General features: G+C 40.3%; 1 protein-coding gene and 1 non-coding gene across 3 annotated transcripts; one reads left to right on the top strand and one right to left on the bottom strand.

The window, feature by feature from the left end:
• Window positions 1-2,969: 2,969 nt before the first annotated feature.
• Window positions 2,970-3,075, bottom strand: LOC131411085 (U6 spliceosomal RNA). Its single transcript, XR_009221480.1, has one exon. It is a non-coding gene; the product is annotated as a U6 spliceosomal RNA (small nuclear RNA).
• A 2,264-nt stretch (window positions 3,076-5,339) lies between these two features.
• ATP5MC3 (ATP synthase membrane subunit c locus 3) lies at window positions 5,340-10,295 on the top strand. Of its 2 annotated transcripts, none has more exons than XM_058549298.1 (5): window positions 5,340-5,508; window positions 6,983-7,093; window positions 8,273-8,350; window positions 8,860-9,053; window positions 10,035-10,295. In XM_058549298.1, exons 2-5 carry the CDS (start codon window positions 7,055-7,057, stop codon window positions 10,147-10,149), a joined length of 426 nt encoding a protein of 141 aa, XP_058405281.1. In that variant the 5' UTR covers window positions 5,340-5,508; window positions 6,983-7,054; the 3' UTR covers window positions 10,150-10,295. The 2 variants fall into 2 exon arrangements, with proteins under 2 accessions (XP_058405281.1, XP_058405282.1); XM_058549299.1 differs by lacking the exon at window positions 5,340-5,508 and adding an exon at window positions 6,764-6,806.
• The last annotated feature ends 9,497 nt before the right edge of the window (window positions 10,296-19,792 follow it).

Here is a 19,792-nt window from a genome sequence, read left to right as displayed (position 1 = left end):
TATACAATTTGCAATAGTCTAGTAAGTTTTCAGAAAAATGGACTACCTACTTGCTGTCCATATTGTTGTATATTAATGTACCTTCAATTAGCCAGGGGCCATGAGATGAATAGACCAGAGAGAGGAAGGGCTGACAATAAATCCGTCCCCCTAAAATTGAGGTCCTTGAACTCTTGAAGTAAGCAATGGTGGGGTAAGAAGTGAGCAAAACCACAGAAAAGCATTACATACCTTCTGGTACATCAGTTTTACTGAAGAAAAATAGAGAGGAAAATTAAGTAATTTAATTGGTAATTTAAAGCATTTCAAGTTATCTCAACCTCTACAATAGAATCTAATGTAAACACTGCATGATTTTTTAAGATAAAATAGAACAGGAGCCATTTAAAAAGTTTCCCTGGGGCTGGCCCCGTGGCTTAGCGGTTAAGTGCGCGCGCTCCGCTGCTGTCAGCCAGGGTTCGGATCCTGGGCGTGCACCGACGCACCGCTTCTCCGGCCATGCTGAGGTCGCGTCCCACATACAGCAACTAGAAGGATGTGCAACTATGACATACAACTATCTACTGGGGCTTTGGGGGAAAAATAAATAAATTAAATAAATAAATAAATAAATAAATAAATAAATAAATAAAGTTTCCCTGGTCCTTTAAGGCTATACTCTTATAGGGGATCTGTTTGCTCTTCTCTGCTGGTAGGAGTTCTCCGGTAGAACAGGTTGAGAGGACTCCCTTAAATGGTCAAGGAAGGCAGATGGAATCTGACCAGAAAACAACCTTGAACAACTGATAGAATTTGCAATTAAATAACACATGGCTACCATGAACATACGGCCATTCTCCTGAAATGATTCACCAGCGCTGTAAGATTGTACAAGACCAAGCAAAAATATGACCAGATAAAACAAGTGCTTTCCATGTGTAGCTTTCCAAATTGGAATGTTCTTATCACAATGAGGGTATGGCACCCTCTAAATTGAAGCATCTGCTATGAACTGTGCCTTGCTTTCCTGTAGTTATTATCATGAGTGTTTGTCTGACCATGTTTTCTACCTCAAGTTCAAATACAAGTTCTTACATTTAAAACTTGCATATTTAGCTTATTCTCTCCCCTAGTTCAAATCAAGAAAGGCAATTTCAGGAAGCACTCTAATTTAATCCTCGAGGCTTAAATGAACCTTAAGGCTTCTACTTACAGACCTAATTTTGTAGAATGTGTCTCCTTGATATTTTGCCCCTGAAAACCATACTTTCCTTAAAATTACTACATAGTCATCACTACTTTAAGCCAAGTTCCCTGGCTTGGGGACATGACGTAGGAAACTAACCTTAATATCAAAGTCCCTAGATTAGACATTCTTAGAAAGGCAAGATGGGTAAGGAAGTCTGAGACTATTCACCTGAACAAACTAATGCAATAATTGACTAAAATCAACAATGTAAGAGGTGGCCAAGGAAAGAGCAATTCATATTGTGTAACCATATTATTCCTCCATAGAGCCAGGATGACCCAAACGTGGAAAGAAAATAAAGCGTTACTCAGCATGGTGCACTTGTACCATATGGAAACCCAATAATTCCCTAAATTGATGTAAAATGTTCATATATCACATAGCACTAGGATTAGGAATTTGACCCTTAAAGCCGTCACTAGGGCTAGAGTAGCAGAAAATTTGATAAGCAAGAATCCTCTCAAACATTTTGTTAGTGTTGTGAAATTTCTTATCTCTTAACCGTAAGTTGAATATCTAGGTCCACTGAATATGGATGGATTTAATTTCTTGAAGGAGAATAAGGATTTATACATGCAACTGATTGTCTTAAAAATGGCTGAAACTGACATAACACCTTCCTATCACATACAAGCAACTCCAGCCAGTATATCGACAAGAAGGTACACACACATACACGATGCCTTAAAACAAGAACAGCCTTGCCATAGATAGATTAGAGATTGCATATACTTTGAAAAGGATTGGGTAGGGCTACTGTCTAAAAGTACACCCAAGTCCATCACCAAGAACTGAAATTCAACATTTAATAATGCTTCCCTTTGGTTTAATTAATGCAAGCACCACAAAGGGGGTTGTTCTAATAAATTTTACCAATTATGGTGAATTGTTAAAACTTTCTTAACATTGTTTTTTAAAATTTTTAAGTAATTCCTGCTTATGGTAACATATCAAATAATACAGAAGTGTGTGAAGAAAAAGTTAACATTTCTCCTTCTCCAACCTCACTGCTCAAAAATTTATTGAGTGCCTATTGATGGGCCAAGCATGTTCTAGACTATGTGGATACAGCAATGAATAAAACAAAGTCCCTGCTCTCATGGACTTATAGTCTAAAGCAAGAGACAAACAAACAATAAATAATGCCAGGTAGCAATAAGTGCTATGAAGAAATGTAAAGATATGTAAGGGATCCAGGAAGGCCTCTCTTAAGGGTTGACTTGAACAAAGACTTGAATGAAGTGGAGGTGTAAGCCAAGTGAATACCCAGGGGAAAGGTGTTGGTGTTCCAAGCTAAAGGAACAAAAAGTGCAGCTCTGTGAGGTGGAATGTGGTTGGCATGTTGGAAAATAGCAGAGGCCAATGCACATGAAGCAGAGCGATCAAGGAGTTGTTTTTCTATCCAGTGATAGAAACTCTTTGTATTTACCCTGTGAAGTTATACGACCAACTAGATACAGTTAAATTCATTTGTTTCATTTACTTTCAATTTTTAGGGATTTTTAAAGATTTTGCCTTTATAAATGGTTTGCATGGTTCCAAATTCAAATCTACAAAGTAAAGTATATTCAAAGAAGTCTGGCTTCTATTCTTGTTCCCTTCAACCTACTCCTTCCCCCATAGGTAATCATCTATGAACCTTCTAGTTTTTAAATACAGAAAATACATTTGTAATTCTCTCCACTTCTTAGATATATTCATATTTCTCCTCCTACTTCTGAGATAAATGGTAGCATACTATAAAAATATGGAATATTTTTTGATGAATTTGTGTATCATCCTTACATAGGTACCATGCTAATCTTCTCTGCATCATTTTAATTCTGGTATAGCTACTGCTGAAGCAAGCACTAAGAGATTAAGATTCGACATGGTTAAGAGTTCTGAAGCTGGACACTGCCTGGAGAGAGATGGATTCAGTAGGTGCTACGATGGAGAACTTTATACGGTCACGAGACACCAGGAAGACACCAGGTGCCTCCAGAGAGCTTAAGTTGCCTGGAGACGGACCAAAGGCATTGAAAAAAGAAGTGAAAGGGTAAATGCAGGCAAACATTGCCCACCACACAACTCAGCCTAGGGCCTATCTGCCTCAGCTTATCTTCCCAGCTTTGCCAATATTCTATGACATCACAGAATGAATCAATAAAGGGCCTTAACGTTTCGGTTTTTAGCGAATTCTTTACGCACATCAGGTACAAACACAGGAGCCTTCACAGGCACACAAAAATGTTTGTTTGAACAAACTCATGCCACAAATCAAAAAATGTTCCTTGAGTTCTCTAAAGTTTGAGTTTCACAATACTAGAAAGAAAAGGACATTGTATTGGTCATTCTTATTTGTCCAAAGAGACTAAAATCTTACTTAATAGAGAATAATAATAAAGCTATTGGAAATAATTTTGTACATACTAAGCCCCATATTTATTATTGAGCAAAAATTTACTGAGTGACTGCTATGTTTAACACTCTATGTTAGGTGCTATGGAAGACATCAGTATGAATTAGACGTAATACTTGCCCTCGAAAATCTTACCATCTGCACCAGTTGTTAACTTACAACTTCTCAGCTATAAATCCATCCTTCTTTGCCTTGTTTCATTATTCTAGAGCTGGACTCTGTAGACATTTCTGCATGACAACTGGCAAAATGTTAGGCTTTGCTGATAGAGGGAAATGGAAAGACACTGGGAGGCCAGAGCAGGAGAAAAGGACTTTCCTTTCTTCTGGTGTACTGTTTTCGCATGGAGCCAGTAGACTGGTCTGCAGGAGAGGCCTGGTGATGTTCACCTCTGCAGTCTTCATGGTTCACCTGTGGCCTGTGCCTCCAGCAAGTTTCTTCACCACAAGTGGACTGTATGTTCCTGTGGGAGCCATGCCCTGTCCTCTAAATTTCTAAGTCCTTCCTTCCTTGTTAACTCTTCCTCAGTCAACGGTAGAAGCTATTCCTACATTTGCTACTTCTGAACCCCTTCGAGTCCACTCCACCCTTCTTAGTAGTTAGCCAACTTTTACTAGTTAACAATCTTTATATTAAATTTTCCCTGTTTAAATTACTGATATGGTTTCTGTCTCCTGGTTAGTCCCTAGCAGATATACCATGGAATAAGGAAAAAAAAGACAGATGTAAATTTACGTAAATTCTGTGGGAGAAAGGCCATTTCTGTGTAATCACAGCCCAATGACCAAAAAGCTTCAGAGGTACAGATCTATACAATTATGTATCAGTTTGGGTTGTGTTCAGCTGCGTATAACAAAAAACTGACCTCAGTGGCTTAACCAAATAGAGATTTATTTTCTTATATAACACGAAGTCCACAAACAGGCAGTTAAAAGCTGTGGTAGCTACTCGAAAGAAAAAAAAAAAGTTAAGAACTCAGGCTCCTTTTAGATTCCAGCTTCTCTATCCTTAATGTGTGACTTCTGTACTCATGGGTGCAAAACTGCTGCTTCACCTCCAGACACTGGGTCCATATTCCAGGCAGGAAAAAGAAAGGGAAAAGGAAAAAAGAAATGAGCCAGTTGAATCTATCCCATTTCATGAGGTTTTTTTCTGTCCACAGGATTTCTTATCATTCAGTAGTCTAACTCCTGTTTCTTGATATGGTAACTGACTTCCAAGAGGAGAGAATGAAAGCTCTAAGACTTCTTAAGGCCTGCCTACCCTGGAAGTGATCCTGTTATGGATCCTGGCTTCTCTCCTGCCTCCTCTCCCTCAACAGTTACTGTTACTGATTTGTGGCTGAAGAGATAGGAACTTCCCTTAAACCATCTCCATACACAAATCCATTTAGAACAATTTTCCCCCTAAGAGGATCTATTATTAAAGTATAGGGCATGTGATGGTTAATTTTATGTGTCAACTTGACTGGCCATGGGAGTGCCTACGTTAAACATTATTTCTGGGTGTGTCTGTGAAGGTGTTTCTGGATGAGATTAGCATTTGAATTGGTGGACTCAGTAAAGTAGACTGCCCTCCCCAATGTGGGTGGGCATCAACCCATCCATTGAGGGCCTGAATAGAACAAAAGGCAGAGGAAGGAAGAATTTGCCCCTTTTTTTCCCCTGTCTCACCTTAGAGCTGCAACATCTCATCTTACCTTCTCTGGCCCTCAAACTGGGAATTACACCATTGGCCTCCCTGGTTCTCAGGCCTTCGAATTCCAGCTGAATTACACCACCACTTTCCTGGAGCTCCAGCTTGGAGATGGCAGATCATGGGACTGATCTAAACTATTGTTTATTCTACTTTAGACATCACAGGACACCACATACTTCAGGTAAGAACCGAGTACTTGGGAAAATACACTAATAATCTCTCTTTGAACGGTACATGTGAATTCATGCGAATTATCTATTTTATGGGCTAAAGATCGAACCTAAAATGATTAGCTTTCATATGATTTTGATCCATTTTGCATTTGAAGTTGGATCAGTGACAAAGTCTTATTCATTCTTCAAGTTTTAGGGCTTGATGATACTGCACCTTTGTGCTAACTAGAAAAAGGGTGATCCTCTGGGTTGATGCTGTCCCATGCCAGGGCTCTATGCAGAGCGGGCTGGATTTCAGTCCCCAGCCATCGCTTCAACTGGGCAGACTAGATGTTTAATCTTTCATGTTGACTTGTATCACTTCCAGTAGCCATTTGTTAGTATGTTTACAGTAATTTACAGGATTCAAGGATTTACCAGAAGTTCAGCAAGAGCTATTTTTATGAGACATTTTTGTATTTATCTGGAGAAAATGATTTGTCCAAAGTTACCAAAAACAGGTGTTAAAATTGGGTAGGTTTTGAAAATACTCAGGCCCTACATGAAATACCATACAGTACAATCCTTTAATTCTTCCAATCATAGATCTAGAAGAAAAACTGACCTCCCTCACTTTACCAAGAGGCAATTTTGTGCCTAAAGTCACAAAACTCTTAGATGTATTCATTCACTCATTCCTTTGTCCCAGTACTTCTAGGTCAGGCTCTCTTTCACACAAACAATTAGCCATACTTCTGGAATCCTTTTCCAGATTCCTTTAAAGAAATGTATTCAGTTTGCTGGGAACCCTAATTTCTTTTGTCAAGTAATGAATGAACTTCCCCTCCTCCCAACATACACAGAGTCCTATTTCACAGAAGAGAATGATCAGGAAGGGGGCCCCTCTACTAAAGAGAAGTAGCAACGGATAAAAGCCCAGATGGCACAAGAAGGTGTCAACTGAAAGAAAAAGTCGCACTATCCTCTGGCCAGCTCAGATCAAAGACAAAACAACCTGTTCAGTTCTCTTTGCCAGGGCTAGTCTTCAATTTCTTCTCTTTGTCTCTCCTTTACCAACTCCTGCCCGCCACCCCATCACTGGGTGGCTGTCCTTGTCCTTTTCAACTGGTTACCAATAAAGTTGTTACAAAGTGACCTTGAGCGCCTTCCCTACTGCACCCGTTTCCCCGCCTTCTCCATCCGGGCGCCGCGGCGCGGATAAGAGCCGACCGCGCCTGCGCGCCCAGCCCCACTCCTTCGACCTCTGCCGCCGCTGGTGCCGCCGCTGGTGCCGCCGCTGGTGCCGCCGCCGCCGCCTCCCGGGAAGGTAAGCGGAGGGCGCGGGAGCCGCGGAGCCGCGCCCCGCGGGGACCCATTCATTCTGCTGGCGCCTCGCCTGGCGCGGGCCCCAAGCTGACGGCGTGCACGGGAGCTTGCGGGACCTGAGTGGGAAAGGGCAGGCCCTCGGAGGGCACTTGACCTTAAGCCTCTTTGCCTCCGCAGAGAGGAAGCGGGAGAGGAGCCCACGTCTCCTGTCACCCAGTCCTCCAGCCGCGCCGCCCCGCAGCGTGTAAGATGTTCGCCTGCGCCAAGCTCGCCTGCGCCCCTGCTCTGGTGCGTAACCCAGGCTGGGCAGTGGGACTGAGGGCCGGGCCCCTGGGCCTGGAGCGTCCACGCTGTTGAATGGGACACCGCCCTCCCGGACAGCTCTCCCCTCACCCCCGAACCTGTGTCCTTTTCTTCCTTTCCTCCTTATCCTGGGGCATCGCACTCCGCGCCTCCCCTCCACAAGGGCGGTGGAGAGCAGCCGAGGCCTAGCTGTCAGGCCCTACTCGGCCTAGGTCAAACCCTGCTTGCCCCTGGTCTCGAGCGGCCCCCTCCCCCACCTCGTCGGTCACTCCGTTGGGTTGGAGTGCACGCGAAGGCTGGGGGGCTGTGAAGGATGTAGGGGGCCGCTGAGGCCTAGTTCAACGCAGCAGCGCTCTCCACTGCCTATCTCTAGGTCAAACTCGCTGCTGCGGAGGGAGGGACTTTGCCTTACCCAGTGTGGGCGGAGGAAGGTGGTGGAGGAGCCGAAAGTCTGTCTTCCTGCCTCTGGTCATTTCCATAACCATTTTGGAGGCTTTAGATGGCGTGAAGATCTGGGGGATTTGTCTTAGAGAATCAGGTCTTGGTTCTGGAGGGATTTTCTGTGACCTTAGTTTAGTGGACACTCAAGGGCAGAGAAGCTGGACTGGAATATGTCCTTATGGTCAGACTATTTCACTGATTTTTTTGGCACTGATGTAGGATTGCTTAAACTGCTTTTTAATTTTGCAATTAATGTGTATGTAGGAATATCTTGGAAATGGTGGGAGCGCATATTAACTGATGGGCTATTTTAAATGACAAGCGTGTATAGTGACACTCCTCATATACTTACTTGTTAGTCCATTTAAACTTACCAAAGAATGTGGAGTCTTGATTGCCATTTTTCCCATCTGAATTGTGGCACTACAATAATTGAAACTTTAAAAGCAATATTTATTCTTTTTAACTAATTGTTCTTAGAAATTTTGTTCAGAGTATTACAAATAGATTATGAAGCAAGCTTTAAAATTTCATTAGCAACTTTAAACTGTTAAAATTGCTTCATGTATTGAAAATGTCGAAATAGCCAAGATAAGAGTCGATACAGAAAGGTCATGAACTTTCTGATTCATTTTGCTGCTTGCTTTTTCAGAACTCATGGTGCAGGAAGGGTCATTCAAGTCTTCTGTATTCTTAATACAGGGAATCTTTTTTCATTAATAGATCCGAGCTGGATCCAGAATTGCATACAGACCAATTTCTGCATCAGTGTTATCTCGACCAGAGACTAGGACTGGAGAGGTAATAGTAGTAATCATAGAAATTAAGTAATACTAAGTCTTTTGTTTTGATTAAAGTGAAGAAAAAAAAAACCTCATTGATGAATGGTTTGAGGGCAATCCTTTCCACCCTTTTGTCCAAAATACATGCAGAGGATGAGCCAGTGAAAGAAACTTTGGTATCCAAAACTTATCCACCTGAGTTGGCTAAGAAATACAGTCTGTCTGTATATAGTTTTGAGTTACTTATATTTAAGATTATAATAGCAACAGTTATTAAAAAGTCTACTCTATTAAAAGCATATGCACGTACACTGTTTCTTAATTTTCAACAACCTTATAGGGTGGAGATATTGTTATTCCTATTCTACAAGATTGGAATTATTCTAAGCCCTTGATTTTTCTATTGTGCCACACCACCTCCTATTCAAACACAGCAACAAAATAGAGAAGTTCTTATCATTTTGACAGTATGGTAATTAAAATAGCTGAGTACTGATTTGACCCTTGCCTTTATTTCCTGTTCTCTAGGGCTCTACGGTATTTAACGGGGCCCGGAATGGCGTGTCTCAGCTAATCCAAAGGGAGTTTCAGACCAGTGCAATCAGCAGAGACATTGATACTGCTGCCAAATTTATTGGTGCAGGTGCTGCAACAGTAGGAGTGGCTGGTTCTGGTGCTGGTATTGGAACAGTCTTTGGCAGCCTTATCATTGGTTATGCCAGGTAATTTCTCTTGCCAAATAAGCTAGTTTAAGAGCATGCTTGGAATAGTTGGAAACTTAGAAAACTAGTGAAATAATAGCTACTTTGTATTAAGTGCCTACTCTGTGTCTTGCATTATATTTTGAGGGCTTTGCATGCATTATCTCACTTACTCCTCAACACTCCTTCCAGATATAATCCAGTTTACCCATGAAAGACTAGAGACGCAGAAGTCACACTGCTTGCCGAAGGTCATACAGTGTAAGACAAATTTTAACTCAGGGCCAGCCCCGTGGCTTAGCGGTTAAGTGCACGCGCTCTGCTACTGGCAGCCCGGGTTCAGATCCCGGGCGCGCACCGACACACCGCTTCTCCTGCCATGCTGAGGCCGTGTCCCACATACAGCAACTAGAGGGATGTGCAACTATGATGTACAACTATCTACTAGGGGGCTTTGGGGAAAAAAAAAGGAGGAGGATTGGCAACGGATGTTAGCTCAGAGCCGGTCTTCCTCAGCAAAAAGAGGAGGATTAGCATGGATGTTAGCTCAGGGCTGATCTTCCTCACAAAAACAAAAAAAAATTCAACTCAGTTTGACTTCATAGTCTGCACTCTTAATTATTAAACTATATTGGGAATATAATTAACAGATAACATTCTTTAAAAAAGTATCAATTTCCATTTTATTATTTAAGACCTTATTTCTGAACTATCAGATCTTAAAAGGTATAGAACATACTCTCACAAGGATAAGAAGAATGTCAGACCCCTCAAAATGGATAAAGACTAACCATCTCCCTCCCTTTTTCCCATATGATTAGGATTGAGGAGAAGAGAATGTCAAAGGCAGAAACCAAAAGAGATCTAGGCAAATACGCTTCCAGTACTTTCCAGTTTACAAAGATCCTCACACTAGTAATCTGATTCTTTAATGTTAACCAAACATGTTGAAATTCAAATAATATTTCAAAGTAACAATTATATGTGTTGTATCTCTTTTAGAAACCCTTCGCTGAAGCAGCAGTTGTTCTCATATGCTATCCTGGGATTTGCCTTGTCTGAAGCTATGGGTCTCTTTTGTTTGATGGTTGCTTTCTTGATTTTGTTTGCCATGTAACCGAAATTACTGCTTGAAATGTTGGTGTTCATATTAATTACGGATGTAATTCTGTGTATCTTACTGTGACTCCGAAAACTGTAGTATTGGTGTCATGGAAATGTATGTTATTTCCAAAGTCATTTCATTAAAGATGAAAACTTTAATTTTTGCTGTGATTTGTACCTACCTAAATGTAGATCATCACAAAGAAGAACATGCATTTGGGCAGATGCTGTACAAGTCAGAGGAAACTACAGCAGTTGCCTCACTGATGAAAAAGATCCTAATGTAATTTTTATGGAAATTCTTTTATATAGTGTTCTGCACATTGTAAATTATAGGGCTTTTGTTTATTCATATAAAGGATAAATATTTGAGTGTTTTGAGTTCTATGAAATGATTAATTAAACCAAGATAGGTAATTGCTCAAGATGGTTTTGTGTTTTTAAGGGCTAACATGAATTAGAATAGTTAGAAGCAGAATCACCTTCCAAGACTAACTTGGCTGGTCTTACACAGCTGGATCTAAAACTAAATCACGTCAGGTTTTTAGGAATTGAAGCTTTGTTAAATGGGGATGCGGGGTAGGGGAGGTGATTATTTTACTACAGTTAAGAAAGAAGTATTGTTAACCCAAAGTACATAGTATAAAATCATAGCAAATTTTTTAAATCCTGGGGAAATACTTACATTAATCAGACCTGTTTTCCAAGTTCATTTTAAATAAAATCAACTTAGGTTAAAAAAAAAAACAAACGTGTTCTTAGTGCTGGTTTGGTTGTTGAAGAGGCCTGAAACAGTTTTCTTGCAAGACATGCCCTCAACTGAAGAAATCCCTGAGAATGAAAAGGAAATATCTGTGCTGTGGCTGCCTGGCCTCCAAGTTACTGAGCAAAAAAAATTGTTTAGAAAATCAGTATAACTTCAAAGTATAATCACAATCTATTTTGCCTGGAAGGGGAAAGGACATACTGCATCAAACGATCAACATCCTGGAATATATCTCTCTACTCATTATTTTTATTTCCAGTGACAAGTTTCTGACATTGAAAGTACATCACTGGAATACATCTACTCTGACAGCAGAAATGTTTCCTGTGCACCATTTTTACAGGAAGTACCACTAGTCTTATAAACAGATATTGATGGTATACGCTTCTCACTAACTTCTTAGTTTCTGAACAGAGGCCAATAAAGATGTTATTTTCACATCAAACGCCAAATGAATTCTCCATGTTGGTAAGAGTTTGGCCTGTTTTAAAACTCCAACAGGCAAGAGTACCCGAGAGTTGTAGAGTGCCAATTCAACTATATTCAGAATTTTGTTCCTAAAGGCATTTCAGATTTCCAGGTGTACTTTTTATTTGGTAATATGTTATTACCTTTCCATATTGCAGAAATGTGATATTTTTTAATGCCTTTGGGGTTAACTCAAAATATACACTTGAGTATGAAATATATGTTTGAACCAAAGAGAAACCTGTCATCTGGTCACAAACACTAGACATGTATGGCAGTAACTAAAACTCAGCCTAGAATGGTGAGTTCCAGAAGACTGGCAATAAGTACTAAGATGTTCAGAGGGAGTAGAAAGGATTTTCCACTGATGGAATCATACGAAGTGTTACCTGTCTACAAATTAAAATAAACCTTGAGGAACTGGTGGAATGAAGACAGGCCAGAAGAAGAGAGTATGTTGGCTAGTGAATTGCATGAGGCAAGGTATGTGAGAAACAAAAAGAGTTGCTGGGGTATGGGAGGGAAATAGTGTGAGATAAGGCTGCAAAGGCAAACTGGGGCCAAAGTATGTACTCTAGCAGATGTAAGAGTGGGTTTTACTCATGATCACAACCAGCCATTGAAGGTTTAGGGCTGTGTTTTAGAAAGGTAAGGTTAATGTAAGTGTGTAGGATGGACCGGAGCAAGTAATGATAAGTGGTTGCTGTAGTAGCTTTGCTGAGAAGTAATGAGGATCCAGTCTAGGATGGTGGCAATGAGTATTTTTAAAGAGTCTACAAGAGTAGTATCAGTAGGATTTAATGTCTAGATCTTGGGAACCAGTTGGGGGAGGAGATGGTGCGAGCATTAAATAAGTGCCATTCCCTCTCTTGGGGACTTTATATATACTGTAGCATTTAACTGGCATGACAACCTTGCAAAATTGGGACTCGTTTCCAAGATGCAGAGAAAAATAGGCTCAGCGGGGTTAAACAATTCCCCTAAATCACGTATCCATTAAGTAGCAAAGTCAGGATCCAAATTCAGATCTTCCTTGATTCCAAAGCCCATGCTTTGATTTTTAGTATGATTATGTTAGGGATGACAAGGAAAAAGCTGACTTGAGGGAAATTATTGTTATAGAATTTTAAATACAAGATTGAAGCATAATCTTACAGAGAGACTTGTGGGCTTGAACTGAGATGAAAAGTATGGTGTATGGTATGGAGTAGATGTGAATAAAAGAAGTGCAGAGCAGCAGTAAGGACCCAGCTCCAGGGAGATAACATGAATTTGTAGTGAGCCTCATTAACCTAGTTTTGTGACTCGCCAGCAATGTTGGAAAGCTTGTTAACACAAACTGATGTAAAGAGCAGTGAAGGTTATCAGGCAAGAGATGACAGAGGTCAAGGGGGCTCTAAGCAGACAGTGGGTAAATACATTGTTCAACAGGCTGACCTATGAGCTTTAAACTGGGCAAGAAACAAGCAAAGCCACAATAGAGGTGATAAGTTCTAATATTGGGGAGGGGGGAGGCATCCAAGAGGATTCTGGGAAGATGGCAGGAAGCACCCAGAATCTCTCTTCCCATCTAGAGGACAAGTGCACTGTCAGGATCTGTCTAATGTAACTATTTTGGAACTCTGGAGTCTATTGAATGCTAATATCAGTCACTTTTAGCTCTTAGTAGAGTAGCAGCTACCATCCCGCAGTCCTAGCCCCAGGGCAGGCAGCTGTGCAGGTGTTCCTGGAGCAGCTTGCACACAGCTTGCTGGAGCCAGGGTGGGGAAAAGAACCACATCCTCCAAATATTGGGAATCTGTGCTCTGATCTCTGATTGCTACTTCTGATTACAGACGTGCAGATGAAGAGGAGGGCAGCCATTGTCTTTGCACCTGCCCTCATTGTTCCAAGCCCCTCCCCCTCCAGATGAAGTGACTTCCAGGGGATTTAAAGAGCTTGCAACCATTTTTTCCCCCTTCACTTTTCTCTTTTTCCTCTTTTGGGAGCCAGACATTAAAGACTAGGACATGCAAAAGCAACTGCATATACAAGGAAAATTAGACAGTGACCACTCAGGCCCAAGGAAAGGCGCAGTCTCAGAAAAGACCTGAGACCTTAAGTTCAGGTCTGGCCGATCCTTGGCATAGAGATGGCCTACAACAATCAAAAAAACAAAAACCATAAAGAAAAACAGCAAACCTTGGGGAAGGAGGAGAATCTGATTTCCAGAGATACCACATTATTACATCCAAATGTCCAGTTTTCAACAAAAAAATCACAAAGCATTCAAAGAAACAGGAAAGTAGTTCATTCAAAGGAAAAAAATATCAACAGAATCTGTCCCTGAAAAAGACTTGATGGCAGATCTACTAAACTAAGACTTGGAACAACCATATTAAAGATGATCAAAGAACTAAAGGAAGATGTAGAGAAAGTAAAAAAAAAAATGGTGTATGAATTTCCTGATTTCAAAACTTACTACAAAGCTACCGTAATCAAAACAGTGTGGTACTGGCATAAAGATAGACATATAGACCAATGGAATAGACTAGAGAGCCCAGAAATAAACCCTCACATATATGGTCAAATAATTTTTGACAAGAGTTCCAAGACCATTCAATGGGCAAAAGACAGTCTTTTCAATAAATGGTGCTGGGAAACCTAAGGACATTATGCTAAGTGAAATAAGCCTGTCACAAAAAGACAAATGCTGTATGGTTCCACTTATATGAGGTACTTAGAGTAGTCAAAATCACAGAGACAAAAAGTAGAATTGTGGTTGCTATGGGCTGAGGTGGGAGGAAACGAGGGGGGGTTATAGTTTAATGGATACAGAGTTTCAGTTTTACAAGATGAAGAGTTATGTAGATGGATGGTGGTGATGGTTGCAACAACAGTATGAATATATTGAATATCACTGAAATGTACACTTAAAATGGTTAAGATGGTAGATTTTATGTTATGTGTATTTTATCAAAATAAAAAAAAAGTGAGAGGGGTCAAGGGCCCAGAGTCATAGTAAGGTTGAAGATCCATTTCAGCAAGAGCCAGAAAATAGACAAGAAATTTAAAGAATGCCAGAGTTCAAGATTTTGCAGGTAAGGTAGGTCCCAGGAAACATCAAAATTTGTGGTCAAGTTGCTAAACAGCTAAAGTTGGGTAGAAATGAATGTCATTAAAGTTAAGTTTAAGGAAGGATTGTAGACAAATGGGAAATAACATTTGAGAACCAGATAAACTATACTCATGTTTCTCCTGTAAGTTTTCAATTCTATTACGTAATTTTAGCCAATATGGTTTGGTTTGGGCGTGTAGTGTTTGGGAAAGGAAAAGTTTGTATTGTTGCAGTACTATCCTCTGCAAAGCTTTTTAAAATATTATGTGATTTCTACACATGAAATTATAAATGAATTGTTAAATTCTCTACAAGCTGAGCATATATTAATTTAGTAATTTCATGGTATTACTCTAGTAATAATATTATAGACTTAAGACCCAAATACATAGTCCATCAATTACTTGCCCAATTTTTTACATTATTAGGGGCAAAAATTAATTTTTTCTGATCTAATACCATCCTCCTCTGCCTCAGCAAACATGGCAGTTAGATTCTGTCTCTTCCAATAGCAACATTATGCCTTAGCTTGCTTTGAGGTAGAGATAGTTAATAAGTAGTAGGCAAAACTTGTCATAGTATAGGATTTATAAGAAAACAGTAACATTCTTTTTATAAATTTTTTAAAAAGTAGATAGCATGAGTTTATTTATACTTCTCTCTTCCCTCCACCCATCCCTATCCTATCCAGCCCTCCTGCCCCCAACCAAACACACACAAGCTCACTTGTGTGTGCTCCTCCAGGCTTTCTGGTGTTGTGTATATCATAATGTACTAGAACATAGCTAATCAAAGTGAGGTCCACGGATCAGCAGCATTGGCATCACCTGGGGGAGCTTGTTAGAACTATAGGTTCTGGAGCCTCACACCAGATCTTCTGAATCAGAATCTGAATTTTAACAAGGATCCCAGGTGATTTGTATATACATTAAACTGTGAGAAACACTGTACTAGGATACTGTAATTCCCAGCATGCCATGACTCAAACTCCTTATCTTTCAAGAAGCTGTCAACTCATTCTTTGGGAGACTTTTTTTCCCCTTCCCATTGGAATGTACTGCTAATTCGGTGATTCTCAAAGCATGTCTGAGACTTCTGAGGGCCCCAAGAGCCTTTCAAGGGGTTCATGAGGTCCTCCCTTTTCCATGTACATAGTTGTGTGATGCTAGCATATACTTGAACCAAAACAACGTATTGCAACAGATCAAATGCAGAAGCAGATACAAGAATACAACTATCTTCTATTAAGTGTGACATAGTGATTTACCAAAATGAAAACAATGCCATTCTTCTATTTTTGTTTTGGAAAATATAGTTATTTTTCAAAAAATGTTATTTATGTTAACATGTTGTTATGGGGTGCAGGGTCCCCAAATCAAAAAGTCTGAGAACCATTGGTCTAATCTGTCAGTGAGAAAACAGGCTCCAATATGACATTTCACTTACTATGTAGAAATGTCAATGTTGTAAATTGAGAGTAACCCTATGTCCCTAGGTCACATCCTTTCAGCTATCAATCTGCTTATAATCTCTAAAAATTGGCCCAAGTTCCTGGTAAGACTCTACTTCTTTCTCCTGAATGATGAAAGTAATCTATCTCTTCCTAGATGTTTAGTAGCTTAGAGCTTCTTTCTCAAGGGAGCTTAAATACTGAAGAGAGGAACTGACCTAAGATCAACAGGGACTTGTAAATCCAAAGGCTTTTAATTGTTCCACCTATTAGTATCAGCTAGCATCTTACAAGTGATCTTGGCAGAGACTCCTAAGAGGACCCACAGTTGTTGGCAATGGCTGCTTTTCAACAAAAAGCATTTAGTCAGCACTTCCCAGCCATGGAAATTCCAGGATCTCTCTTCTTATGGGAGAGTCCCAGGGTTTGCTTCCTCAAATAGCTACATAGGTTGGCTTAGTCTCTCAGATACAGGACAGCTCAGTATTATTCCCTCAAGACTTGTATGTAAAGGATTTAATACAAGTGTTTAATTCAATGCTTTAATTCAAAGCATTTATCTACGTCTTTAGAGATATCTAGATGTCTGTAGCTCTCAAGTCCTCTACAGTTGTATAAAAGGAGTAAGTTTATAATACTGCATGTTATCACACTCCTGCTCTATTTTCTCCATAGCACTTACTACTATTTAAATTATCTTATTGTTAATATATGTACTGTGTCTACCTTCCTCCCCCATGAGAGTCTCCTTAAGGAACTCTGTCTCGTTTATAATTGCAGCCTCAGGGCCAGGAGCCAGGAACAGTGCCTGGCATGTTGATGCTCAATAAATATTGATGCTTTATGAGTAATGAACTATAGAGACAAAGTATTAGGTTGACAGTTAACCTAAGTGGCTGTATCCAAGGTAAGAAGGTAACTGGAAAGAGCAAGGTACATTAGTCTAAGAGCCCAGGGGAGTCCATATGACCAGACCTTCCTTGGCTACTGGCATAAGGAATTCATAGCTTTGGTATTATGTGGGCCTCAGGTTGACAAATAGACTAGTTATGGGGAGCCATGAAGGGTAGACACTGGAATGCCAGACAAAAATCTTTACCCTAGGATTGGTTCTATCTACTTTTATTGGAAACTTAATAGTGTATGGAAAGCAGAATACGTATAATGACAAGCACTCTTTCTACTGAGTGGATGAGAGAGAGATAAGATGAGCCATTAATATGAAGGATGAAAACAAGGCCCTTAAATTCCATTTTCTCTCTTTAGGCTGTTCTCACTGAAGATGGCATAAGCTAATTGGTATGACTTAAAGATAAATACAGCCCTCTAATTTTTCCCCCACAATGCCACACACAATTAATTATAAATTCTTTTGAGAAACCAAAGATTAGGGGTGGGAGGTGGACAATGGTCGTCCTTGCACTTGAAATGCTCTAAGTGGAAATTTCCAGTGAGGACAGGTGCTGAGACGTAACTATATCATAAGCCATTTCAGCAATGTGTAGGAAAACCCTGGGCTGTCAGAGGGAGGGAAAGATCGTTCATGAGATAGAAGCTACCAAAATATCAACTAAAATATCTAGGGCCATGCTGTCCTTATCCCATCTCTCAGATATCAGGTGGGTGGATAACCATGCCCTGCTTCCTTCACTCCTGTACACCACACCCCTCCTGATCCCACTGGCGAAATCCCAGCTAATCCACTGTTCTGGGCTGCATCTTGAGGATGCCTGCGAAAATGCACAGGCTCTTTCCCCGAGTCCAGAGCAGACATAAGGGATGCCCTGGAGTATGCTGTTTTGTTTAGCTACAGACAAACAGAAGCTATGTCTTATATATTAAATCTTCCCTTTTCACTCCATTTTTCTATATATACATTTGCACAGCGTTTAAGCACTTTTTTTAATTGATGCCATAATAGTTTATAACATTGTGAGATTCCAGTTGTACATTATTATGTCAGTCACCATATAAATGCGCCCCTTCACCCCTTGTGCCCACCCCCCAACTCCCTTCCCCCTGGTAACCACCAAACTATTCTCTCTGTCCATGTGTTAGTTTATATTCCATATATGAGAGAGGTCATACAGTGTTTGTCTTTCTCTGTTTGGCTTATTTCACTTAACATAATACCCTCCAGGTCCATCCATGTTGTTACAAATGGGAAAATTTTGTCTTTTTTTATGGCTGAGTACTATTCCATTGTAAATATATACCACATCTTCTTTATCCAATCATCTGTTGACAGACACTTGGGTTGCTTCCACATTTTGGCTATAGTGAATAATGCTGCAATGAACATAGGGGTGCATAAGCCTCTTTGGATTATTGATTTCAAGTTCTTTGGATAAATACCCGGAAGTGGGATAGCTGGATCATAAGGTATTTCTATTTTTAATTTTTTGAGATATCTCCATAGTGTTTTCCACAGACGCTGCTAAGTAGACTTTTTATGAGCAATAACAGATTGATGGATTAACAATCACATAGTACTTCTAAATAAAGTGGAAATGCCACATTCTGTGGCATTTGGAAGGTTTGAGAGCATTTAGAGGCCACTATAGTTTCTTGTAGTATTTGGTAATGGATACTTTTTCAATAGAAATGAGTTTTCTTCAAATAGCCTCTTATATCTAAGGAATACCAGTTTTATTCAGAAGTCATGCTGGGTTCTTAAAGGAGGTTCACCAGATCCTCACTAATTTTCCTAGGAGTAAGTTGAGTAGAGCCAGCCGTCGTGGTCTAGTGGTTAAGATTCGGCCCTCTCACTGCCAAGGCTCCGGGTTCATTTACGAGTCAGGGAACCACAACACCTGTCTGTCAGTTGTCATACTGGGGTGGCTGCATGTTGTCGTGATGCTGAAAGCTATGCCACCGGGATTTCAAATACCATGGTGGATAGGTTTCAGTGAAGCTTCCAGATTAAGACAGACTAGGAAGCAGAATGTGGCCACCCACATCTGAAAAAATTGGCCACAAAAACCCTATGAATAGCAGCAGAGCATTGTCTGATAAAGTGCCAGAAGGTGAGAGGATGGCGCAAAAAGACTGGGCAGGGTTCTGCTCTGCTGTACATGGGGTCACTAGGAGTCGGAATCAACTCAATGGCACTAACAACAAATGTTGGGTAGATGCATGTTTGGAACAATAAGACAGGCAAAGAAGCGGTCTGGAAGAAGTTTCCTGCATTTTGAAAGAGAAGATTCTAGAGAATCTTAGGGCTGTTGGGGATATTGAGGAATTTGGAAGCAAGGGGAAAAAACTGAAAAGCAAAGCCTTTTATGAGATGTGGATAAATAGTGAGACTTACAAGTTCACAGGATCAGAACTGAAAATAGTAACTATATTCATTTTGTTTACACTGAATGTTTTCTTCATTTGAGAAAAGCTACAGTAAAGGAACTGTTGTGGAACTAGAAATATGTAGATAAAGTCAGGACCTCTGCTAACTGACAGGCTGCCGACATGCATATATAACAGATTTGCTTCCTCTCCACCTGTTTTTTCCCCTAATCTCCTTTATATTTTCTTATTTTAGGTATACCATCTCTTTAGAAAATTAGCCAAAATTGCATTCTCACAACAGAGTACTATTTGTATTACTAAATGATTCTTCTCTCATCTAAAAGGATTCCTGAAAGACTTTCTTTATTTTTTTTTTATAATTTTATTTAGTTATTTTTTTTCCCCCAAAGCCCCAGTAGATAGTTGTATGTCATAGTTGCACATCCTTCTAGTTGCTGTATGTGGGACACGGCCTCAGCATGGCTGGAGAAGCGGTGCGTCGGTGCACGCCCGGGATCCGAACCCGGGCTGCCAACAGTGGAGCGTGCGCACTTAACCGCTAAGCCAAGGGGCCGGCCCAAGACTTTCTT

The sequence above is a fragment of the Diceros bicornis genome, chromosome 10, assembly GCF_020826845.1.
Source record: "Diceros bicornis minor isolate mBicDic1 chromosome 10, mDicBic1.mat.cur, whole genome shotgun sequence".
Taxonomy (NCBI): Eukaryota; Metazoa; Chordata; class Mammalia; order Perissodactyla; family Rhinocerotidae; genus Diceros; species Diceros bicornis.
Note: the sequence above shows the minus strand (reverse complement) of the source record. Positions and strands in the feature narration are given on the sequence as shown.